The following is a 27685-nucleotide window of genomic DNA, read 5'->3' as shown; positions in this document are numbered from 1 at the left end:
AGAGTGGAAAGATTGCCTAATAAGGAATCTCGTAGTGGGTCTAATTTGCTTAATGGATTGTGACTCCCTAGAAGATGACCCACAATAAGTCTAAGTCATTCAACAAGTTATAACTTCCCAGCGAGATGACCCATAATAGTTCAAGTTCCCTCAACAAGTTGTAGTTCACCTAGTGAGAGTAGCCACAACAAACTTCTTTCTCTAAGTGAGAATAACTGACTCAACAAGAAGTCCTAATGAAGTTTGGGTGCCCGACGAGGATATGCTCACCTGGTAAGATTCCCTTATTTTTATATGATATGTTTCTTGGGTTGAATCTTATTGAGATATTGGTGTTTTTAGTTGTTGGTTGCTTATTACATGGAGTACATTGAAGTATGTTGATTCTCTTATTTTATAAGATGATGATAATGATGATGTGTATATATGGAGTTTAATTGAGTTGTGTTATGTTGTATAAGAGAAGTGTTATCAGAGTTGATTATGCACGATGCTTGCTTTTTATGTTGTGAGTTGAACTTAAAGAGTGAGTTATTTATTATGTTGAAAAGTCCCATTGTGAGGATCTGAGTTGTCGTGCTTTAGGAGCCCAAAAGATGAAAACCCTTAGAAAGACAATTGGCTCCTAGTGGAGAGTTATTTTAAAAGTTGTATCCTCTAGGTTCTTAGTTGATACAGTATAGGAGTAAGGCCAAGCTATACTATTTGTGAAGTGGCCAACAAATAGGACATGAAGTCAGGGGCCAAAATTCCTAATTGAGTGCTAGAAGGGTGGGCAATACTTGGAGGGTAGGTGATAGACTAATCTCATATAGACTTAATTAATACGTATTAGTGTCATGGTAGACTCACATTCAAATTGTTCTATTCTTAACAATAGTACTAGACCTTCATAGTTTAAGTGATAAAATTTGAGAAACCATTTATGCTTTGATAAAACTTTTAAGCTAAACCTATGTTGTATGACTTAGAAGAAATGTTTTTTTTGTGTTGTTAATTTAGTAAGGTCAAGCCACTTAAACTACCTACTTGTGTTATAAGAGGCCTCCTAAGTTGAAATTCGTGATAACGCATAGAAATGTTGTATTGTTTCCTATGTTTCTTAGTTGTTTACTTTGAAGATGAGATGTAAATCTATGTCGATATGTTATCTAACTATGTTGCTTAGCTGTTTATTGAGTTTCTTATCTTATATTGAAGTTGTTGTTGAGTTGTACAATCGTGTGGTGATTTGTGTATATGAGTTGATGTATTATTTCTTTGTGAAGTTGTGTTGAAAGTTTTTTTATGTTGATATAAATAGCTTTTTCTTTCAATTTTACATATGTTGTTTCTTATTTTACAAGTCTATCCTTGTTTTTCCATGTGTTAGACTATTATGATCATATTTGATATAAGAGCAAGTCAAAATTAGGTTGAAGGGCAAGTTTGGAGTTGGATGGTCATGCTTGGAGATAACTTTTTTGTGTGTTATTCTAATGTAGTTATGTATAGTAATGCTTAATTGACACTTAGGATTTATGTTTTTGATATGGATATTGTAGTTGTGTAAGTATATATGTACAAAGTTTTTGTAAACCCATAAAGGGCTTTAAATTCTTGTTAATATGATCAAGGATTATTTTATGTTTTATATACCATATACATATCTATTGCATGAATATCCAAGTACTACTTGCATGATAATCTTATGCTAGTTGATGTTTATGTTTTTTCGTTGTATTATTGGTTGTGTCATATTAATTATAGTGACCTAATAAGTCATTGCATACAATACATAATCATGACAGTTAACCTTGAACCTTTCTCTCTATCTTCTTCTAAACATAGGTAGGATATGACTTAATGAGCTTAAACTCTTATTGCACCATAGTTGCTATATTGGAGTCTTATTATTTTAATTTCATTAATTCTTAATACTAGCATACTAATAGTAATAATAATAATATATTAATAACATAATAATAATAATGTAACTACTATTGAATATACAAAATTTCTAAAGTAGGATATGATAAGATTATATAAGGTAAGATATACAATAAGATAAGATAATATAATATTGACAAAATAATATAAGGTAATATAATTTATGCTTAAATATGTTTTTAGTTTCTATAAAATGAACAACTTTTGATTTTGGTTCTTATAAAAAAACTTTCTTTATTTTCATTTGTTAGATCAAAAGACGATCTTAGGTCCTTTAGAACATGAGTTTCAATGTTAACAAACTTAGACATTTTTGTCAAAGAAATATTTTTTTAGATCACATAGTAAGAAGAATCGGAATATACGATTGATTATGATGACATGTAGGCTCTCAAACAAATCACTTCATTGTCTAAGAAAAATGTGTTGATCAAGCTCAAGAAGACGAGAACTTTATATGTTTTGATGATTACAAATGTATTCTATATAGTTTCTTAAAAGAAAAGAGTAAGTTGTAATTTGTATGTTTTACTTTGTGTATTGGTTAGGTGCTAAATCATTATAAGTTTATAAATCTTCATTTAGATTGACGATTGATATATGTGAGGTTTAAAATTGGTTGAAAAAAGATCTAGTATAAAAATTTGAAATATTGTGTTTTTACTCAAAATAATCGATTATAATTGATTTATTTGCTCTATTTTTTTAGTAACTTGAGAAACTTTGTTGTACTAATCGATTAACTAGCAAAATAATCAATTATGTCAAAAGTAATTTCTAGAATAATTGATTATTCTAAGAAATAATCAATTAAATTATTCTTGATAGATTTATAGATTTACGAATAATAAAATAATTGATTATCCATCAAAATAATTGATTATTTTAGTTAGAAAACTCTTTATAACATTTTTCATTCTTAGAATTGTATGAAGAACACAAACTTTGATCATTGAGTGAGCTTTGAAAAAGTGTTTTCTTGAAGGGAGTTTTATTAGCCTTTGTGAGAACCTCTAGCAAGAATCAAGAAAGTGAATTGTCACCATCATCTACTTGAACTTCAAAAAGGAACATTTTGTTAGAGAAAGGACAAACAAATATATCAAAGTGTGCAAAGTCATAGATAAATAGTTCATTCTATTTTGTACATCAAAGGTGATAAGTAGTTTTATTGATAAGATAAGAAGTGATAATTTCAGGAAATACATTTAATGCATCAACAAACACTTCTCTTTACAAGAAAGGAAGATGAAGATAGATGAAACAACCTTATGAGAGAACCTCAAGCATTTGTAACAATCATATTTATGAATCACCTATATAAATAAGCTTGAAGACTAAAAAAAAAAGAGAGAACAACACATTGTAAAAATTCAATTCATTCTTTTTGTAAAAATTCTGTACTTAAATTGGTTGTATCACGTCTTGAAAATAAAACGAAACAAGTCATTTCCCTACTTTAACTATATGTTATTTTGAAGCTTAAAGAGACTTTTGTTGTAAAGCATAATTGGTTGTTGAAGCATAAAGAGATTTTGTTGTTCAAAGAATACTTAATAGTTATTTGAAGAGACAAGTTAAAAAAATACTTAAGTTAGAAGTAGCTTGTGAAAGAATACTTGTATTTTTGTAAAAAGATAGTGAAACTTGATTAGACTGATTAAGAACTTGACATAGTTTTGATTGTTGAGACAAACTAGTATCAAAATATCTTATCTTCTTTGTATTTTTCTCTTCATCTTCTCTTTTACGGCATGTTACTTCTTCATTGTTTCAAAAAGTGTTGAGTTTTTTATTGAGAGTCGTTGGAGATGGAGGTTCGGTGCGTTTTTGGCATGATAGATGGGTGGGCGGGGTTATTTTGAGTGAGACTTTTCCTCGTTTGTACTCTTTGGCGAAAAAAAAACAATCAACAGTTGGTGAAAATGGACTGTTTGTGGAAGGAGGGTGGCAGTGGGAATTTCAGTGGCGGAGACGTTTGATACTTCAACGGGAAAAAGAGTGGGAAAATGAATTAGCAGAATTAGTTGGTGGGGTGGAGTTGCAGTCAAATATACCCGATATGTGGCTATGGAAATGTGATCCATCAAAGGCTTTTACTGTAAAATCAGCATATTTTTGGCTGCATTCCTTTTTTTCTGCAGGGAATGTTTTGGAGACAATTTTAAAACAAAGTTTTCGATGCATTTGGAAGGTAAAAGCTCCAAAGAAAACTATTGTTTTTGCTTGGCAATTATTGTTGAATTCACTACCAGTTCGAGCAAGTTTAGCAAGGCGTGGTATTCCTGTTAGTAATGTTTTTTGCGCTTTATGTAATAATGAGGCAGAGAACGTTTGTCATCTTTTCTTACACTGCAGAATTTCATGTAAAATCTGGTATTTGGTTCTTCGTTGGCTTGGTATTTCAGCGTGCTTACCTAATGCTTTGGATGAATTATTGCTAAGTATGGATGGATTTGCATGTGTGAAGAAGCAGGGAAGGATATTCACAACTATTTGGATTTCTGTTATATGGAGTTTATGGCTTCTTAGGAACCGTATTATTTTTAATGATGGGGTGTTGGATATAATGGAAATTGTGGAGGCCATTAAATATCGATCTTGGAAATGGTTGTCTGTGGATTTGAAGAGAGATCAATTATTGTATGTTAATTGGCTTATGGATCCTATTTCTTGTATCAAGTGTGTATCCTAGTTCTGTAATTTGTAAACAGGGTGGAGTAGCATAACACTATTCGTAACTTTTTCTATTTCTCAACATTTCTGTATTTGGGTTTGGCACCCCTAGTGCCTCCTTAATACAAATTTCTCTTAGCTGATCAAAAAAAAAAAAAAAAAAAACCTTTTTCAAGTATCTTTATTTTTTTCCCATCATCCTTCTAAGATTTGTAAACATTGGTTTTGGTTCTTGTAAAATATTTTTAATCCTTGTAAAATGAGTAAATTTTGGTTTTGATCTCTATAGTATAATTTTCTTTGAATTTCATCTTTCTAAAATCATTATTCTTGGTCTTTAACGATAATTTAAAAGTGTGATTTATCTTAAAGACCTATGTAATTTTTTAGAGGTATCACATACTAACATGATGTTACTAACAATTATAAGTAATATATAATATAATCACTTAACCTTTTAATAAATAAATAAAAATAAAAAATGATTAAAAAATAACATAGTACAATATAAGATGGTCACTCAATTATTTGTTATTAATTATATGTCGAGCCTTTTCATTATATTTGATTCATTGATACCTTCTTAGAGTACAATATAACTCATTTTATACTGACATGCGTAACTTTAATCAGAGGTTACCATTAAAAATAGTTTGGTCAAAGTAATTTAAATATTGAGATTTTCAAAACCCTTAATTTATAGTATAAAACTATATTTGTTTTGCAATGTAATATCTTCATAGTTTAAAATTTGAAAAATCATAAAATTTATTTATTTGTTAATTTTGTAAAAGATTCTTATTAATAATATCGATCTACTTGACTTGAATATTAAGAAGTCAAAAATATTAAGTGTGTGTCGATTACGAGAGATCAAAATTTTATTTATACATTTCAAAATTACAAATAAAAAATTAATAATATTGGTGGACTGAAAAAAAAAAGCAGTTTAGTTTGATCAAAGATAACCTTTTTCAATACCAGTAGAATGAAAAAAAAAATACCAAAGATAACCTTTTTCCCAAACACACTTAGTAAAATAAATTAAGATTATTATTGATTAAATTATACTTTTAATTATTTATTTTATTTTTAAAATTTATTTTAATTTTTTATTTTAGTTCTGTATTTCTTAAAATTAGATTAATTTATTTTTTTTAATTTTTTTTAACTAATTCAAGACCGTAAAACTTGTCTCATAAAATTTATTTGTATAAAAATTATTGAATATAATTGAAATTTAAATTAAAAATATTATAAATATAATAAAAAAATTCAAAAAAATTATTTTTATATTATTTTTTATTTGTTCATGATATATCTATATATATATTTACGTCATTTTTACTATATTTATAATTCCTTTTAAATTTGAATGATAATTACATTTTATAATTTTTATTTAAATTAATCTAATGTTATAAATTTTTTATTTTAAATTAGTCAAAAATTAATTTAAAATTATATCATAAATTAAAAATTTATTATTTTAAAAGATTAAATTAATTCAAATATAAAAATAAATAATCAAAATAAATTAGAAAATAAGTTAAAATACAAAAAATATAATTTAACCATTTTAATCCCTATATTTATCGAATATTATTATTTTTTTACTCTTGATTATTTTTCTTTGTTACTTTTTTTTTTATTATTTATTTTGAATTCAAGTAAAATTGAAAAAATAAAAAAGAGAATTCCCTTTCCCTCTCCTTAAGCACCCTGTCTCTCTCTGATTCAGAGGTCGGCGACGAGCGCTGAACCATAAAACGAATCTCGGTTCCACTACTAAGAGAGAGGCACCAACATAAACCCTAGAATTTCAAATTTGCATGTTCCTCTTCTCTCGATCCCAATTTTCAAATGGGTCGACCCGAGCCATGCGTCGTCTTCGCCCAAACCTTCGTTCACCCTCATCTCGATGAGTACGTCGACGAGGTAACGCCACTTTCCACTTCTGTCTATCTTTCGACGCGACTCGTTAATTGCAATGTTCAGTAGAAAATTTGAACGATGTTTTTTGGTTAAGCTTTTAATTTGGTTGGTGCTTGCTACTTGCTACTCTTCCTCACCGTAGTTGTTGTGTGGATTAGCAACGAGGAAGCTTGGAATGAGTTGGTGTTATTGTTAGGGCTTGGTAGATTGTTTCTTTTGGGGGTAACTGAGAGTTGTTCCTTGCAGGTGATTTTTTCGGAGCCCATTGTTATCACCGCGTGTGAGTTTCTCGAACAGAGTGCGTCATCGGTAGCTCAAGCAGTGACACTTGTTGGGTATGCCCTATTTATCTATTTATTTATTTGGAAATGTGCCGTAGTTTGTGGTCACTCATGCTTGTTTTAGAAGACTGCATTGTGTAATGGAATTTAGAAGAACACTTTATATACTTGGGGAGTGTTTGGAGGAGTTGATAGCAAGTTTATTTGTGCTTAAGAAAATGGCTTATGACCTAAAAAGTTTTTTAATTGTATTTTAATTAGTTTCATGCTGAAACTTATTGAAATAAGCTTGTTTTAGCTAATTTCTGCAAGCATATTGGTTAAGCACTTAAGCTTATGATATAAGCTCTTGTGCGATAAGCTTAGAATAAGTGCTGAATTAAGTTGATTACCCTAATGCACTCTGGCTTGGTGTTGCTCATGATCTAATTGGTCCTAAGGATTATTTTGTATTTATGGTTTTGGATGACTGTTGAAGTTTTTGTAATAGATTAGTTAATTTCTGGTGACCTTTTCAGGGCGACTTCACCTCCATCATTTGCAATAGAGGTGTTTGTTCATTGTGAGGGCGAGACAAGGTTTAGAAGACTTTGTCAGCCTTTTCTTTATTCACACTCTTCATCAAATGTACTAGAAGTAGAGGTATTTATCATATTTCATTTAAGACAATTTAATAAGCTGGCTATTATTAAGTGTTTGGTTCTTGGTTACTCCACCTGTTCAAATATTTACTTGTGCTGCTATTTTTGTTGGATTTGTTCAGATGTATATCAATATTGTATGATTCTCTAGTAAAAAATCTATGATTCTCAAGTAAAATAAAAATATTCTCAACATCATTTATGACTAACCAAACAAATTTTAATCATTTATAAACAAATTATGATTCCTGAGCATGAAATTTCTCTTCTTCTACCAAATGTCCCCTAAGTTCTTTTCTTTTGATCAAAGAATAGTGAAATAAATATTAGTGCTTCAAAGATCTTTTGACATGAATTGATCTAATTAATATAATTTAAGTTTGGTGATTAATATTAGTGAAAAGAATATGATTGAAATTTGAATTTGTATTGTTCTTGTTTGCTTGTGATATATGCTTATACAAGTATTATGTATGTTGTTAATTTTTCTTTCATTGAGTTGCTAAAAATGCTTGGTGGATGCATTGTTCTCCTGATTTGTTACTAAATTTCCCAAACTTGTATTTGTATTGGGTTACTCTGGAAAAATAATTGCTTTTTTTTTTTTTATGGTAATTTCCTGAGGGAGTTTAATAAAATGATTATTTAAAAGAAAGTGGTTGCCAAACATTCTATAATTATTTTTCTATTGAAAGCATTTATAGAGTTATTGGTGTTTCAATGCTGCTTTCTCTTTCTCAGGCTGTTGTTACTAGTCATCTAGTTGTAAGGGGCAGCTATCGCAGTCTGAGTTTGGTTATATATGGCAACACAGCTGAGGATCTGGGTCAGTTTAACATTGATATTGATGACAATACGTTGACTGATCTTGTTGATTCTACTGAGGGGAAGCTTGAAGACCTGCCACCTGCATTACGCTCTACTAATTTTACAATTGATGATTCACGTTCTTTTCTGAGTGTGTTGTCTATTCCAGTTCCTGCAACAGATATTTCGGTTGAAGTCAATCTTTTTCTACAGTTGATGTTAAAAATTTTGGAGTTCTCAGAGCTTGGGGATGCTGGACATAAAATTGTAAATACTGTAGTGTCTGCAATCTCTTCTTACATTTCCAGTGATATACGTGAATCAATCAGTGGGAGATATCAGATGGGGAAGAGATCTGAGAATTTGGAAGAGTTGCACAGTGTTGTTAATGAGGCAAGAACAGAGCTTCTTGAGGTTTATAAGGTTCTTCGTAAAAAAATTAGGAGTCAATCTTCTGAGTGTTCACCAGAGGTCAATTATCTTGAAATGGATGCTGAAATGTTGGATTCCAAAATGTTGGTGGATATGTTTAATCAGTACTTTCATTTTCAAAGGAACACCACATGTATAGGAGATCACTGCCTTTCTCAGGTAATATATTGTTTTCTTGTCAAATCTTCTACTAGCATCTCCCTATTTGTTGAGGAAGTTAGAATCCAATAAATACTCCTCCCTTTATTGCTTTTTTGCTTGTGTGTTTTTCTGTTTGTCTTGTTTCCCCTGCTTATGTTTCCATATACTTTTCTGCAGAGTGAGCATGCCCTATTAGGATTGAGCATGGCTTATTTGCTATGTTCTGCTAGAGAGAGTGGCTTTCAATTTGTTAGTAGCGGGGGAATGGAGCAGCTTGCAGTGTTTTTTTCCAAGGATGGGGAAAATTCTACAACTATTATGCTTCTGCTTCTTGGTGTTATAGAGCGAGCTACTAGGTATTCAGTTGGATGTGAAGGCTTTTTAGGTTGGTGGCCTCGGGAGGATGAAAGCATTCCGTCTGGTAGCAGTGAAGGTTACAACCATTTGTTGAAGTTGATATTGTCAAAACCTCGTCACGATGTTGCTTCTCTTGCAACCTATTTGCTCCATCGCTTAAGATTTTATGAAATTTCTTCAAGATATGAGGTATTACTTTCAATGGTTATGCTTGATATAAATGTTTCTTTGCATTTCTGAACTTCATCTTTATCTTGTGATAATTTAATTTTTGCCAGTCTGCAGTTCTTTCTGTGCTGGGAAACATCGGTACTTTTGGCAGGGTTACAGATGTTACACTGAATATGCTCAGCTCTGCTGAAATTCTGCTCAGAAAGCTCCTGGTCAGTTTTAATTCAATCAGTAGTAAGCATATTTATATTTTATTTTTCCCTACAACTTAGGTAGTTTTATTTATTATTTGACTTCTGAGTAGTAATTTGTAATTTTTGTTAATGTTTGTTGACGAGTACTAATGCAGAAATTGATAAATTCACGTGGTCCAATTGAAGATCCTTCTCCCATAGCTTCTGCAAGCAGATCACTGGTTACGGGTCAAATGGATGGATTATTGTCATATAAAACAACTTCCAGCTTGATTAGGTCTTCAAGTTGTTGCTTTTCAGATTGTGATATTGATTCACATTTGTTGGGACTTTTGAAGGTATACCATTTTGTCAGGACAAGCTTTTTCTGGAATTTTTTTTTGCTCTGGTTTGGGATACAGCTTTTTAAACATCATGTGTCTCTATTAAGTGTAATCTGCATTCTTGTTTGTATATCAGTAAAGGTAGATTGTATTTGAATGTGATGGCTGGGGACTGATTTCTGTTTTTACAAAAATGCTTTTAATTATTCATGTTCTCATGTTATCTTGGATGCAGGAGAGGGGTTTTCTCTCATTATCAACTGCATTGTTGTCATCCTCTATACTGCGTGTGGAGAGGGGCCATGTCATGGAAATCTTCATGGATTTGACATCATCTATTGAGGCCGTGATTCTATCATTTCTTTTTTGTCGTTCAGGTTGACTACAATACAATAACACATTGTTTTTATGAATTATTGGAAACAAGCAAGAGAAATAGAGTAATTTGATTCACTTTCTGCTACCATTGTAGGCTTGATTTTCCTATTACAGGATCCCGAGATTTCTAGTACATTAATCCATGCTCTTAGGGGTGGTCATCGAGGCAACAAGGAAGATTGTATTCCTCTTCGATACGCTTCTGTTTTGATTTCAAAGGGTTTCTTTTGTAGTCCACTGGAGATAGGAATGATAATTGAGATGCATTTAAAAATGGTTAGTTAAGTTCCAAAACATAATGTCTTCACTCCACTGTTTGCTTTGGCCCTCCTCTTTCTGCTGTATTTTTCTCCCCATGAATTTAATTTTGTTTCTGGCTTGTATCTAATTGAGATGATTTCTATAATTGCCCTAGGTTAAAGCCATTGATAGTTTGCTTTCATCAAATCCGCAGTCGGAAGAGTTCTTATGGGTTGTCTGGGAACTCTCTACACTCTCACGGTGCCAATTGCCTTATTCTTGTTAAAATTGAAACTTACATATTCTGAATGCAGATTAAGTTCTGAACTAAACTTGCTGATGATTTGTAGATCTGATTGTGGGCGCCAGGCATTATTGGCTTTGGAAAATTTTCCTGAGGTATGCACATAAATAATTAGCCATAATAATACTGCAATAGGAAGTTTATGCTATATGCTATGAAGCCCGGATACTCCAAAAATGGGAAAGTATTGGTGTCATACCCGTATCAGACACCGATACGGCTAGGATACGTCAAGATACGTATCCAAGGAGTATCCGATTATTTTTTATCTTTTTTTTAAAAAATTTTTTTGGGTACGGCTCTAATACGGCTCTGATATGGCTCATAATGGTTGGATATGGCTTTATAACATGTGATACGGCTTGGATACTTTTTTTTCACCCAAATGTTTGTTTTATTAATATTTTAAAATTTTTAAACGGAAAAAACCTTTTAAAAGTTAATATAGATATTCTACAAAGACACATTTCTCTCTTTTTTTACCAATATTATATATATATATATATAATTTTCTATTTTTTTTTAACGTATCGTATCCTTAAATTTTTTTTAAAAATTGTATCCCCGTATCTGTGTCGTATTGTACCCGTGTCGTACTAAGTATCTATGCTTCATAGGCTATATGATTGTATGGTCTGTTGGCTTACTCACTGGATGAATCAATAAAATTCTGCAAAAGTATTATGCTAACATATATAAGGTGTGAATGATGGGTCCTTTTTATTTTTTGGGTATTTTACCAGGAATTATCTAACTCTTCAATGTCTAAGGGTGCGTTTGAGTAAACAACTTTATTAAGCACCTATTCAATAAGCTCATCACATTAGAGATTATGATAGAATCACCTGGTAAAAGAGATTAAAGTGAAGAGCGCTCAAGAAACTGGAGCTTTTATTGTCTCTGCCCAGTTAGTGTTACTGAACAATTGAGCTAGTATGCAGTTTTACACAAATAAGCTGTAAATACTACAGATGGAAGTTTCAGTTACAGATCTATATAACTGGAGTTTTTATTTGTGATATTAGACATTTTTGTATGTGATATATTGCTTATTTTCACGCACATATATAGTATGACTCTTTTCTTTTCTGTAGGCTGTTTCCATCTTAATTGAAACACTGAGATCCATCAAGGAATCTGAATCTGTTGGAAAAAACAGCGGTAGCCAAAACACTATTCTCTTTCTTATACACAGATATGGTGTTGGCATGATTTCTTCTTTAATGGTCTAAACTGCTTGTTTTTACTCTACTGTATTCAGGATCTTCAGCGGTAAATCTTACAATATTTCACTCAGCTGCTGAAATCATTGAAGCCATTGTTACAGATTCCACAGCATCGTCTTTGGGTTCATGGATCGGACATGCTTTGGAACTTCATAGGGCTTTGCATTTCTCCTCTCCAGGGTCCAACAGAAAAGATGCTCCCTCACGGTTGTTGGAATGGATAGATGCTGGTGTAGTGTACCACAAACATGGGGGTATTGGTCTCCTGCGTTATGCTGCTGTATTGGCTTCTGGAGGAGATGCCCAGTTAACTTCAACTAGCATCCTAGTTTCAGATCTGACTGATGTTGAAAATGTTGTTGGAGAGACTTCTAGTGCCTCTGATATAAATGTTATGGAGAATCTTGGAAAGTTTATATCTGAAAAGTCTTTTGATGGTGTCACTCTCCGTGATTCTTCTCTGGCACAGTTGACAACTGCATTAAGGATTTTGTCTTTTATTTCTGAGAACCCAGTATGTTATAATCTATTTTGAATTGTTACATTTATAATTATATGTTCTTTCTAATGAAAGTTTTAACCAATGCAGACTATTGCTGCGACTCTGTATGATGAAGGTGCTGTAATAGTTATTTATGCCATTGTGGTCAATTGCAGATTCATGCTTGAGAGGTCCTCAAACAATTATGGTAAGTTAATTACAAATTTACAATAGGTTGCCTATATGATTATGTTATCACATCAAATTATCTTATCTTCCCTTCATAATATTTTATTTGCATTATTTCACACAAGATTAGTGAGTTGATGTTATGAATAATTTTACATAAAATATCAGTTTGATAGACATTTTATATTATCTTATTTTTTTCATAATTATAAATTAAAGTTAATTCTGTTTCCTAATGGTATTTGGTTAGTGTAGGTTAATAGGTTTACTTAATTTGATAATTCCAACTCTATTATTCTCTAAAACAATGCTGAATCTCTCGGAACTTAATTGACAATGGTACTTGGATGGAGAAGAGAGTAACTTGAATGGCTTTCATCTTATCCATTTCATCTAAAACCTGGCAAATGTAATTTTCCATATCTTTGAACAGATTACCTTGTAGATGAGGGCACAGAATGCAATACTACTTCAGATTTACTACTGGAACGTAATCGTGAGCTGAGCATAGTTGATCTTTTGGTTCCTTCTCTGGTGCTTCTGATTACACTACTGCAGAAATTACAGGTGTGGCCTTAAAAGGTTTTGTCTCTTCTTTCTGTAGTATTTTTATGTGGGGCTAGGTTTTAGCATGCAAATTTGGAACAATTTACATTTGAAATGTGAACAAAGATCATAGTACTAACCAAAAAACCATTCATAAAGGGTTTTAACAGTTTACAGGGTTGTGATTTGATTATTACATGTTAATTGGTGATAATATCTCAAACCTAAAAGAATTGTAAACTTGTTTCTTTTAGGTTTTGTTTACCAATAGGCTAAATTCGAACCATAAAAGACCTTGTGTCTGATGGCCACTAAGGCCAACATGTCAAAGCATGATGTCTATCTTGGTGCAAGGGAGCTCTGCCCCTCCCAGCTGGTGCTACATCGCTGCTATTTGATGTGATAGATAATGATGGAGACCTAGTTTAAAAAAAGTGTCCATTTGGTTAAGTTAGTTTGCTTTTTTGTCAAACCTTCAATTGAACTGAAGCTTCCATGAAATTTAGATTGAGGTCCCTAGTGGAAAAGGATCAGACATAACTCAACTTATAAAGTTAGCTAAATACAGGAGAATTGCTCAAGTCTTATTTGAAGTATTTTGGTCATATTCCTAAATCCTTGCTTATGTGGGACATCTTAACTCCCCTCATGCTTAGCACTAACATCTATGGATGACCAATGTTAAGATGTGATAGGCTCTGATGCTGTATTAAAAATTAACCAGGCCTAGCTCAGTTATACACACACATCTTAACTCTCCTCTCATGTTTAGGACTAGACATCTACAGGTGGCCCGATGTTAAGATTACATTGACTGGAGATCTATCATTTGTGGGGTTGAGTTAGGCCCCAAGCCCAGATTCTAAGAGTTCCAATGGTGGGAGCTTTGCTCACAGAAACCATCTTGGACTCTTTTTTGAGATGCTGTGATTTGGAAGTTCCATTCCTTGATGATGCAGAATCTGTATGAAATGGACTTGGGGTTGAAGCAAACCCACCTCAGTAGAATATTATGTGTTGCAATTTGAGCTCTATGTAGAACCCTTGTGTTTTGTGGATCCCTAATATTCAGGAGGTCTTAAATGGTTTCGAGGAAGAGGTGATGGCAGAATTGAACTTGCAATCTCATGAATCTTTGCCAGAGATAATGGATTTAGATGGATCTATGCCCAAGGAATTAGATGGATTTAGATATGTTTTTTTACTCCTTGTATCTAAGATTTCCTTTCACCCATTGTTGCTGGTGGACTTTCATTTCTAGCCTGCAAAGTTTTTGAATTTCAGATTGTAGTAATTAATAAGTCTTTGTCATTTGTTATCAATGCTTCATAATTAGCAGGGAATAATTTGTTCCATAATCTTTCATTTTCTTCTAGTAGAATTTAAAAATTTAACATTCTTATGGTTCTTAACTAATGAGCACATATGATAATAGCTGAGGATTGTTCCTTAGGACTTCAGGATTAATTGATCGTGTTATCTTGTCTAGGTTCCTTTTCTGGCAATTCATTTTAATCTTGTTTGGATGTGATATGATTTGGTTGGAGGGCATTTATTTATTTATGATTACAATACGTTTTTTGCTTTCTGTCCTTAACATTTTTTTTTCCATGAAAAAACCCAAAACGAAAAGAAAATGAGATTCATCTGTTGGAGTTAGATTACCTTGTGCAACCCAACTTAATAATATTTTTTGATAGAGATTGCTTTGTTGCATTTTAGGAAGCAAAGGAGCAACACCGAAATACAAAATTAATGAATGCTCTTTTACGATTACACAGGGAAATAAGGTATCTGTTTGTTCCTTTCTCTTTGCATCTGGTTAGAGAATCACACTTCTTTATGTTGATCAAATTCTGGTCATTGCAGCCCCAAACTAGCTGCATGTGCAGCTGAATTATCATCTCCATATCCTGATTATGCTATTGGTTATGGAGCTGTGTGTCATCTTATTACATCAACACTTGCTTTTTGGCCAGTACATGGTTGGAGTCCAGGTCTTTTTCACACCCTTCTTGCCAGCGTTCAGAGTACTTCATTGTTGACTCTTGGTCCAAAAGAAACTTGCAGTTTGCTCTATCTTTTGGTATGGCTATCCATTTCAAGTTTTACTATGTAGAGTTGTGTTGTTGGTGTTATTTCTTTAAATACTATATATTACTTAGTGTTCACTTTTTCTTTCAAAATCATGTTTTTTATGTTTTAGGCTTATGTACAATGGGATTATTGGACTGCTTGTATAATTAACTCCTCTGGTCTTATTTGTTTTCTATTGCAAGAGTGATTTATTTCCTGAAGAAGATATATGGCTTTGGACTAGTGGAATGCCCTTGTTAACTGCACGAAGAATGTTGGCTGTTGGAACCATATTAGGGCCTCAGAAGGAGAGACATGTCAACTGGTATCTGGAATCTGGACACCTAGAGAAGCTGGTTGGCCAGCTGGCACCACATCTTGACAAAATTGCTGAGATTATACAGCATTATGCCATTTCTGTATGTAGTTTCTGCTTAATAACGAACTGCCAATTTTCTAATAAGGAGTAGGCATTGTTGCTGGAGGTTACATAAATGTTATTTTTGTGTTATTCTGATTTTTCGGCAGGCATTAGTGGTCATTCAAGATCTGCTGCGTGTTTTTGTAATTAGAATTGCTTCCCAAAATGCAAAGTATGCCTCCATGCTTATACAACCGGTATTGTCCTCAATTATTCATCATGTTTCAGAATCATCTCCATCAGATACCGATGCATACAAGGTAACATTCATGTCTACCTCAATGACTTGGAGCTTGTAGTTCTTCTAGTTTGACCCTATGATAAGTTTTTCTTCTTTATTTTTAGGTTTTGAGGCTTCTTGATTTTCTTGTCGGCCTGTTGGAGCATCCACTTGGAAAGGTGACATCATGATTATTTTCATTATGCTTTTCCCTTTGTTTGTTGTCTCTTATTTTCATTATGATTATTTTGATCAAAGTAGTTTTGTCTATTGTTGATAATAGTAGTTTTACATAATATAAAGCTAGTCCACTTTCTATCTGTCAGGGCCTATTGTTGAGGGATGGCACTCTTCAGATGCTAACAAAAGTACTTGATAGATGTTTTGTTATTGTTGATGTTGATGGAAAGCAGACTCCTGATAGAAGTTCGGCAAAATACAGCTTTAATTTTTTTAGTTGGTGTCTCCCAATATTCAAGTTTATCACACTTCTTTTTCATTCTGAAACTTCTAGACATTACCCCCGAAGACATGACTCGTGAGCAGCTTACATTCTTGTTAATACTATGTTTTATTCAAGTTTGACAGCTAAGTGACAAATTTTCTGGTGTTCTGGCAGTAAAAATTTGGAAAAATTGAGTGATGACGATTGTGCCCTGATTTTACGATATCTTTTGAAGAGTTGTCAGGTGACTCTGATACTGTGTATATACTTGTAAATCTATTTAGATTTTGTGTTGATAACGAGTTGCCCTTTTTTCTGCATGTAAATCAAGAACGTGCCAAAATTCATTGTCTTATAAGTCACTGCACAGTTTTAAATTTTAGTGTGCTTCTTTTTTATGCTTTCTTCATGTTGATTAAGCATTCTGTTGTTTCAAGGTCCTGCCTGTTGGAAAAGAGTTACTGGCTTGTCTTGCAGCTTTCAAAGAATTAGCTTCTTGTGGTGAAGGCCAAATGGCATTTGGGGCTACTCATTTTGGTATCCACTCTCATGCTCATGAACTTGAGCCTCAGAAAGATGATAGGAACGTAAATTATAATGTCTCCAGTGTAGCAGAATGGAGAAAATGTCCCCCTTTACTTAACTGTTGGATAAGGTTGTTGAGATCAATTGATACAAAAGAGGGGTTGTCAACTTATGCAGTGGAGGCTGTCTATGCATTATCTGTGGGGTCCCTACAGTTTTGCATGAATGGAGACAGGTTAGTTTTTTGTATGTTGTTTCTGCATTGCTGCTTCTGATTAACTTATGCATGTGCTTGTGAAAACGTGATTTGAAAAAAAAAAACAATTATTCCAACACGTGTATACTCAGATCCCCATGTAATTTTAGAATGGAGAAGTTGAAGTTATTATAACATTGCCCATCCCCTCTTTTCTGCTTCCTTGAGAATAGTGCTGATGATTTTCTTTTGAAAAATTGATATATTTTGACATACAGAAGTTTTTCAATTATAGAAAATACAGTGAATAACTGATACTGAAGATTTTAGGCATCCAACATTAAGGTGAAATTTCCAGGTTACGCTTGTCATCATTGTGAAAGCTAGAGTATTCTTTTAATTTTTTAAGAAGTGCACTAGAGTGGGATGGTAAGAAATCTTCCTAAAAATGTATGCAAGAAAAAGAATTTTCTATGAAAACTAATAGAATCATATTATATATACAAAGACAGATAAAAAAACATATATACAAAGAGTGTCTTTCTGGCATATATTATACATTTTTATACTATTATAATATATATATATATATATATATATATATATATATATATATTAAAATATATTATTAGTGTAAATTATTTTGTGATTAAAATATTTCTATATATATTATATTACAGTGAGACAGTGCTTCAATTCTACAGTATTTGGTCACAATCATTGATTTTCAAAAACACAACAAATTGCTGTCTATATTTGCTGTTCTCAATGTAACTACAGGCCAATTTCAGAACTCCGAAATCCCAGAATACAATTGTTACTCGTGACATTCTTGGTTTAAAAAATTCTTTCTGTAGGTGTATTTTCATAAGATGAAGCAACTATTTGAAATTTCACCTACATTATATATAGTTGTGAAGAAATGGAAATTCCAGATGATATAAGATATTCACAAATATCTATAAAATACAAATGGCTACAAAATAATTAAATATCACTACAAATAGGTTTTTGAAATTTTGATTTATCACTTGATATCCCAAGGTTATTTGCATTGAAAAGAAATCAGTAATGTATAAGGAAATTTCTCTATACTTTTTCTTTGTTATTGTTTTGGATCATATGGCAGGATAATTTACAGTTTCTTTCTTGGTTAGTTTGGATTCTGACAGAGTTGTTGCGTTGAAGTACCTCTTTGGGATTTCTGATGATATGACAAGATCAGTTGGCTTTCCTGAGGAAAATATAAATTACATACTGGAATTCAGTGCTCTGTTAAGTTCCAAGGCTTCTATGGATGACTGGTTGGTTACGTCTCACTCGCGAATCCCATTATATCAGGTATATATTTGAACACAGCTTCGTTTGCTGTTTTTACGTGTACTACTTTTTAACTTCTTCTGGTCATTTGTGATGTAAGGTTTCCGAGTCAGTCAAGTCATTGTCCTTAGTATTGCAAAGGCCTGTTGGTTCCATGAAGTTGGAGGATGTTGCTTTACCTCAAAATGAAGTTCTAGTGTTTTCAAAGCCACATCAGTTGTTTGAAAGCAGTGTTGAAAAGATTGATGATCATCTTTATGTTGGCGGACTAGGGGAAAAATTTCTTTGGGAATGTCCAGAAACATTACCGGATAGATTAACCCAGACAAATCTTGCTGCCAAAAGGAAACTGCCTTCAATGGATGGTCTGGTAAGGCGAGCTAGAGGAGAAAGTTTTCAGCCTGATATGTCTGCTCAAAATGCTTTTTCACGGGGTGTAGCACAATCCACTGTTTCTTCTGGCCCTACACGTAGGGATACCTTCAGAAACCGCAAGCCAAATACCAGCAGACCACCATCTATGCATGTGGATGATTATGTTGCAAGAGAGAGAAATGTTGAAGGGGTTACTAATGTAATATCTGTTCCACGAGCAGGATCTACTGGCGGGAGACCTCCATCCATTCATGTAGATGAATTTATGGCAAGACAGAGGGAACGACAGAACCCTTCAGCAACAGTAGTGGGAGAGGCTGTGGGACACCTAAAAAATACTTCTCCTGTGAAACCTGCAGATTCGGAGAAGTTGAACAAATCTAAGCAATTAAAAACAGATCTTGATGATGATCTTCAAGGAATTGATATAGTTTTTGATGGAGAGGAGTCTGACCCTGATGACAAGTTGCTATTCCCTCAGCTGGATGATAACTTACAGCAGCCTGCCCCAGTTATTGTTGAGCAAAGTTCTCCTCACTCAATTGTTGAAGAGACGGAAAGTGATGTTGTTGATAGTAGTCAATTTTCTCAAATGGGTACTCCAATAGGATCTAACATTGATGAAAACGCCCAAAGTGAGTTTTCTTCAAAGATGTCTGGTTCACGTCCTGATATGTCATTAACTCGTGAATCAAGTGTTTCTTCAGATAGAAAGTATGTTGAGCAGGTTGATGACTCAAAAAATGTTCAAGCTAAGCCCTCAGGGAGATATGATTCTGCAGCATCAAATAATTCATTTCCAATGTCTCTTTACAATAATCCATCCACAACATCTATGCAATTACCAGCTGATTCAAGGATAGGTTCCCAGAATTTCTTTTTAAAGAACAGTCCTCAACATGGGGGTATGGCTACTGGTTCTCAAGGACCATATGACCAGAGGTTTTTGCCCAACCAACCTCCTTTACCACCCATGCCACCTCCACTTACAGTCTCACCTGTAATATCGCATGCTATAGATTCAGTTCCTAGTCAGTCATCTTCCTTTGTTAATTCTCCAGCAGGCACACAGCGTCCAGTGGCATTCCAAGTGGGGAACTTTTCCTATCTGTTCTCTAGTTATTTCCTCCTTTTCTGTTCACTGCTCGGTCATATAAATCTTTTTTTTTTTTTTTCTCATGTCTTTTATAATTCTTCCTTGCAGGTGCAGTCAGACTATTCATCTCCATTCAACAATGGTTCAACTGCAGCAGCATTAGCATCTTCTGTTCCCATGCCAGATTCAAAATACTCCAGGACTTCTGTGTCTTCCCCGGGTGGACCAAGTAGAGTTGTTGCTCCTCCCCTTCCTCCAACACCACCTCCTTTTGCATCTAGTCAGTACAATTTACCATCTGGTAAAACTTCTGTCTCCCAACCTTCTATATATAATCAGACAAATACTGGGACCCCCGAAATTTCCCAGGCCTCCATAGGACCTTCAGGAGCCAGATTGTCATCCTACCCTAATCCTTCGATGCTGCCCATGGGATTTAGTAGGCCAGCTTCCATGCCATTGACTATCTTCGGTAACACCCCAAATCAGCAACAGACTGAGAACCAGCCAAGCATCTTACAAAGTGTCCCTGTTCCTCCAGCTTCCTTTCAGTCAATGCATTCAGTTACTCAGTTGCAACCACTGCAGCCACCGCAGCTTCCACGCCCACCACAACCTCCTCAGCTCCTTAGGCCGACTGTTCAAGCTTTACAACAGTTGGAGCAAGGGATGGCTGCTCAAAACAATATTCAAGTGCATCAATTACAGATGCTGCAGCAGTCTCAGGTTCCTTCAATGCAGACATATTACCAAACCCAGCAGCAGCACCAGCAACAAGTTGAATATACTCAACAGCTAGGGGATGCTCAGTCACAGCAGCAACAAGATGCAGGAATGTCATTACATGAGTATTTCAAGTCTCCAGAGGCAATTCAGGTATTTTCAAATTGTAATGCATTTTTGGGAGGATACATACCCGTACATAATTTTGGTATTAACCTAGGGCAATTTGATTAGTACTGTTTTTTAATCTTATCATTCTCCTCTTCTGATGTGGCAGTCTTTATTGAGAGATCGTGACAAACTTTGCCAACTTTTGGAGCAGCATCCAAAATTAATGCAGATGCTTCAGGTTATTGTTCTTGGGATTTTATTTCACAGATCTTATGTTTGTTTGTTAACAGAGGGAGGAGCCACAGGCATGGTTTTTAATTTTTTATAGCTATTGAAGTGTGTCGAATTTCTCTCACTTTCCGTGCTTCTCTTGTTATTACTTGTGATTGTTTGGTGGGTTAAAGTTAGGAATGGTAAACTGCAGAACTGGTATAAGGATTTTCTTTTCTGTTGGTTATTTACAACTTCTGCTTCTTCTGAACCTGTAGCTAGTCTGTGAATCCTTTATCATGCTACTATTTGTGTTTTCTTAATTTTCATCTGACACATGTTCTCATTTCCTACCATTCTTAGTATTTATTGATATCTGATATCTACGATCTAAATAAATTCCCTTTACAAAAAATGTGTAGGCTTATTTATTGCTTGTAATATATGTTTGATTCTTTTCCTGCTCTGAAACTTGGAATAAAATTGTTTCTTTGCTTTCATGCAGGAAAGATTGGGCCAGCTGTAGATGCATGATGATCAAGTAGAACTGTAGAAGCTTGACTGTAAATCTCCATTCATTATCCAAATGATGAGTTGCGCTGATGCTTATGCCTCAGCCACTGAAATTTTGTTAATATGTACTTTTTTAGACGTGTATTTGATTTATTTAAATGAGCATGGAATCAAATGAGCATGGTATTGATGCCTAATATTTTGGATGGAGAGTAGCTCCTGATGAGCTAAGTGGGATGTTTGCATTGCAGTCACTGGGGCATGGTCCAAGTGTTAATTGCTGGTGCAATCATTATGCCGTATGTTGTATTTAATGTTGTACAGGTATATTATAATGTTCTTCGATGGGGGCTTAGGTTGGTTCAAATTGAGACATTCAGTGAATTAGACAATGACAGATTTGTATTATTAATTTTTTTACTTAAATTTCGAGATGTAGGTGAATACTTGCCATGATTTCCCAAGGGAATGATAAAAATATGCTACAATTTGAGTTTTACCCGATGTATGATAAAAAGGGTTGTTGAAAACCAATGTAGTGATGTTAGGGAAGATGAAAACAAGGTTAGGAGATGTGAACAGGGGGGGAAGGAGAGAATGAAGGAAAATAGTCAATAGAAAACGTTAAATCAGGTTTGATTTATTTGATGAGTGAATAAAATATGAATTGATGTTTATTAATTTATTAGAGTTAAAATTATATGTATGCTTTAGGTTAGACGACTTCAGTTTTGACCTAAACTTGTCTTGACATAACATCGTTGAGACGGTAAAACTTCATTTTTTCTTTGAGGTCAAATCCGATCAGAAGAGCTTGGGCTAGGTTGAGGGATGGGTATCATAACAATAACACAATTAAACATTGCAATTGGAGGCTAAGTCTATACTTCTAAATATCAAATATCTATCAAATATATATTTTCATATAGGGTTGTATTTGGTTATCCTTTTGGCTCGATTTTAAAACATCAAATATATATATTATGTAAATATCTTTATAGAATTTTTGCATGCTTAAATTTTTTCCAAGATTAAAGAATATGCTTTATATTTAAATTTTTTTTATTAATATTTATATAATACAACTATACAAGTATTTCGGTATATGAAGGGAAAAAAATATAGCATATCTATACTGTGCAAACAAATATTCTTTATGCCAATTCGGGGTTATTTAAATAGATGGAATGACAAAAAAAAAAAAAAATAGTAGATGGAATGGCAACAGTCAGTACTCAATTAAAAAAAAAGAGTAGCATATTTTATTTCCTTAGCTGATCTTAATAATAGGAGAGGGGATGCTTCTTCATGAACCCAAAGTTAGTTTTTCTAAGCCAACTGATCCTCTTTCTCACGGCATTTTCGGAGCAGGCTTAGTGTTTTCTTTAGCTCAGGGAGAAACCGATTTGGTCGTGAGAATCGATTGAGACTTGATCTTACGTGAGCCTTCTCTGACCATTGTCTGGGGAGTTAGCTATAAAAAAGCAAGAAATGAGAGCCAGAACAAATGCCACAGAGATGCTGTAGAAGCTAGGGATAATTGCCAGAAAGATACCTTGGTCAAATAGTTAGAATGATCATTAATTTGAAACAAATTTCTTAGCAAGCAATCAAACAAAGTCCGGACAATTTTTGGGTTTGTTCGTGTAAACTTTAGAAGTATTTTTAGGAGATAAAAAAAGGGGGAAAATGAAATTTTTTTATATGTTAAAATTAGTTTTTGCATAATCGAAAATAATTTTTTTTAAAAGTTAATAGAAGAGAAAATCTACAAATTAGTTTATGAGTTAATTCTATACAATGCTAGTGTAAAGTTTTTTACACCGGCAACTAATGAGATCTTTTAAAGTTGCTTATTTTATTATTATTTTATTAAGCAACTGACATGACACTATTAAAAGATCTCATTGGTTGTCAGTGTAAAAAAACTTTACACTGGTAGTGTATAGGTGATTAATTCTTTGTTTATATATAAATTAATTTTAGCTTACGAAAAAAATTATTTTATTTCTCTTAAATTTTTTTTTTCTATCAATGAAGTGTTTCTAAAAGAAATTTACCGAAACAAACCCTTAATCCATATTTGAATGTTTTCAAGTCAATAATAATAAAGATCCAACTTGAGACCAAGTTCGACAACTCCTCTTGGGGGGCAATGACAAGACAAGCATATTAAGGCCAATGCTGTGAAAAAGGTTGAGGTTAGAGCATCTTGGATAGAGAGTTGGGCTAGTGTGAACCATAATTGACATAAGTCACTATTGGAATGATATCAATGGAAAAAGAAATTCAACCATATTCTTTCTACAATTTGATAGCGTGACATCCTGCTAAATTAGAAATAGTCAAAAATAGAAATTGAAGGGTACTTGGATAATTTAAATGAGGTTTAGTTAAAAGAGAGATGAACTTTTAAAAGAAGAGGAATACTAGTAGCATACTTTCTAACTCATTTCTCTTAATACACTTTTCCTTATTAGTTATAATTTATTGAAAATAAAAAAAAAAATAGAAGAGAGAGATAGAGAGTGAGAAAGTTGTTTAAATAGGGTTTAAGACAATAATTTTTGTGTTTCTAATAAATTTCAACTAATAAAAAATAATGTGTTCAAAAGAGTGTGTTAGAGAATTTTCTTAGCATTTTTATTAAAAGAAAATATTATTAAGATCTAATAAGGGATTGAAGTTAATAAACCCTAAAGTCACACCTACACAGCCTTATAATGCATGTGCCTTAAGATGGGGAGGAAGAGAGAGGAGAAGCAAATAGGGAAGGAGAAGAGGAGGAAACAAGAGTTGGAAATCTAACTATCTTTTAGGGTTTGAACAACTATTCTAGGTAAGAGCAATAGAAAGTGGGTACATTTCACTTATGCTCCCAATATGAAACAAAAGCTAGGCAACACAATAATAAAAAAAATATAAGCAGAACATAAATATTAATCATACACAAACAACAAGAATCATCATGTTATGCAATATTCTCAATTGTAATCTAATGCACCTATGCACATAATAGTAAGTTAAAAATCTTAGAAGCTCAAAGGTCATAGAGTAGTCCAAGGACATTGATAGGTGACCACATCTCACCATAATTGTTCAAAATTACCACTCTACACTAAGATGAAATATACTAGTAGTTTATCAAGGGTTCAAAGTCTTAAAAGAGCACCTCAATTATGTGGGTTAAACATGAGCCAAATAGGGATCCCAAACTAAGGTCATTCTTAATCTTTAGATACTTTGATCACTAAGGAACCTACTTAATGTAGGATTCATAACACATACCTTGTATTTCAAATGCATATGATGCATGGAAATACTACAAAATAATTGTTATATAGTGACATACACCTTATAGTGACACAACATTTTTCACTAAAAATTACTTTTACCTATACTATAAATACAATATATGTTAGTATATTATTAAAAAGTATAAGTTATAGTAACACATAATATATGTTGAATTTCATTCAAAATCAACACAAAAATTATGTGGTTATATGTCAAGTAGATTTATACTTACATATGTTGTATTTATAGTAACACTTTGATATGTCATTACATGTAACATTTCTTGTAGTGACATATTATAATGCTGAACAATATCGATACTCAATCATTCTTAATTTTATTGTAGTTTTCAAATTCTCATGACACTAATAATGTCCTCAAGTTTCTCATGTTGGATCATTTTCTACTAGAATATGTCCTCTAGAATGGTTCCTTTTAGGTTGCACCTCACTTGCCTCTAGGTTCCCCAAGTTTTCATATCTTAATTTTCTACTTAAATTAAAGTTCGTTATTGTTATTAAATTCCAAAATAATTTGTCATTGTTTAGGGAAGTTGTGCTTAGCACCATAGGCTCAAAGAAAAACACTTGCTCTTTGTTGTCCTCATGCTTAACGTCAAAGTCCCTAGAACACTATGGCTCTTAGAGAGAATTGCTCTCGCTTAAGTGTGTAAATTAACTCATAGATTTTTAGCATCAAATGGAGCTTAATACTATTGCAGCTAGCCCTAGTGGTCAATCCTTTATTTGTATCATGACTTTGATACAAAGATATTTTAGCCATTTTCGTTATTATGTCATTGTAGCATAATAATGCCCTTAGAATAAATTGTTCGTTCAAAGATATATCAAGTGTGACTTGATTGTGGAATTCTTTGGATACATAACATTATTCTTAAATTATCCGTAGTAAAGTATTATTGTTACTTATGACGACAATAATATAGCGAGACTATTGTGCGAGTTGATTGATGACCTCATCTTACAGGTCACGGATATGATATATCAAGTCAGACACATAGGTATAAATATTAGGAGATATATTTATATTGGATGGGCCCAACATGAGAAAACTTCATAATAATTATGCAAGTGCCATAAGTTTTTTTTATGACAACCATAGTAGAGTAGTTCTTCAACTTGAAGTCAATACGATTCCTATGTGTAGAATTTGTAGGCTTTGATGCTATCAAAAGTTATCTTCAACAATGTAATTAAAAAGATAGTTAATTAGGCCTACAATGAATCATGTGGAGGGATGTGAGTGATGTAGAAAAGATTTTTCTCTTTTGCATAAAATGGGAGTTATCCCGTGGGCTTCTTGATAGAGTGACGCGTGAAATATTCATGGTCACATGAAATGGACTAATATGAGATATTGGACTTATTCATGTTTGAACATTCACTTGGATATTGAGAAAAATATGATTGAATTTAATGAGAATGATACTTTTATGTCTCATGTTCAAATCAAAGACATTTGGAAAGAGGGACAAATTACGCTACGATAAAGAGAAATGGGGCTTGACTATAAAATATTTAAGTGTCTTTAATTTGGCATTGTTGGCCAAGTGAAGGTGGTCTTTGTTTCACCAAAATGGGTTCTTGCAGGAAAAAGTCCTAGTGGAAAGATATGGTTGGTGGAGGTTTGGTACAAGAAAAAAAAAGTTACAAGAGCTTCTTATTGTAGTGGAATGGCTTATGTTTGGTATGTGGTGGTGAAAACAATTCCAAATGGTGTGAAAAGGGAAGGTGTGGGATATTGGCAATGGTAGAAAAGCTAGATTTTGATTGGATAATTGGTTTGTGGAAGAGACTCTACAGAACAAATACAAGAGGTTATTCTTAATTTTACAATAACAATTTGAAGTAATGGAAAATATGGGGATATGGATGGATAATGAATGAAGCAAGATTTGAAATGGAGGAGAGAGAGGTTTCAATGGAAAAATGATCTTATTGAAAATCTACTTATGAGGCTAGAGTCTTTGAAACCTAAAATATTTGAGGAAGATAGGTGGATCTGAACACATCATTTAGAGGGTTTATACATTGTCAAAATTTTGGTTATTACTTTATCTGTAACTTGTAGGAGGAATTTTTTAAGTACCACTTCTATATGTCTCTTTGGAGACTAAAAATCCCACTAAGAGTTGTTTGTCTAATATGGAAAATGTAGAATTCCTACGAAGAGTAATTTGGAAAAAAAAAAAGCAACATTCCAATATTGGATGGAAACAATTCATGTCCATTCTACTCAAATTTGATTGAAACAACATTACACATTTTCTTTACTTGCCTGTAATCTATGCAAGTGTGGGACCAATGGTATTCATGGTTGGGGATTCAAACAACTTTACCCCTAGGCATGAAGACTCATTTTTTGCATCATTTTTATCAAGGAATTTCAAAAGTTGATGTAATTTTGTGGGAAGTGATTTGATGTGCCACAATATGGGGCATTTGGAATTGGAGGAATGAGTGCATTTTCAGAAATCCCAATTTTGATAAACTAAGGATTTTGGATTTGGCTAAACTACATGTATGGTCTTGGCTCAAATGTTGGGATGAAACTTTTAGTCTTTCCCATAATACGTGGATGTCAAATACTGAAACAACTTTATCAGTATTATTGAAATTTTCTTTTTGATAGAAGGCTTAAGCAAATAAAACAGAGGTTTGGATTTATGTTGCTTACATTGAGTCTAATACCATCTCATGATCTCAATAGAAATTGGTGATCATAGTGGTTACTTTGTTGTTTTCAACTTACTCAAATGCCATTTGCTAATATTCATGGGGAGATTTGATTTAGATGTTTGTGTTGAGATGATGGAGATCATTGAGATGACTTGAAGACTCCTCAAGAAGTTTTAGTTTTGATGATGTTAATGTATAGATGGTGTT

General features: G+C 33.1%; 1 protein-coding gene across 1 annotated transcript; it reads left to right on the top strand.

Moving 5' to 3' along the window:
* Positions 1–6305: 6305 nt before the first annotated feature.
* Positions 6306–21981, top strand: EMB2016 (mRNA methyltransferase EMB2016). Its single transcript, XM_020362145.3, has 28 exons — positions 6306–6543; positions 6787–6875; positions 7340–7463; positions 8204–8860; positions 9020–9388; positions 9478–9582; positions 9720–9902; positions 10123–10264; positions 10360–10541; positions 10681–10766; positions 10856–10904; positions 11904–11970; positions 12071–12549; positions 12625–12724; positions 13139–13272; positions 14974–15041; positions 15121–15337; positions 15531–15746; positions 15856–16008; positions 16094–16147; positions 16295–16506; positions 16588–16657; positions 16851–17173; positions 18292–18475; positions 18555–19919; positions 20034–20801; positions 20926–20997; positions 21475–21981. Exons 1-28 carry the CDS (start codon positions 6469–6471, stop codon positions 21493–21495), a joined length of 6564 nt encoding a protein of 2187 aa, XP_020217734.2. The 5' UTR covers positions 6306–6468; the 3' UTR covers positions 21496–21981.
* The last annotated feature ends 5704 nt before the right edge of the window (positions 21982–27685 follow it).

The sequence above is a fragment of the Cajanus cajan genome, chromosome 7 (assembly GCF_000230855.2).
Source record: "Cajanus cajan strain Asha chromosome 7, NIPB_CcT2T_4, whole genome shotgun sequence".
NCBI lineage: Eukaryota > Viridiplantae > Streptophyta > Magnoliopsida > Fabales > Fabaceae > Cajanus > Cajanus cajan.
The sequence above is the reverse complement of the archived record's forward strand: the minus strand, read 5'-3'. Positions and strand labels throughout refer to the sequence as shown.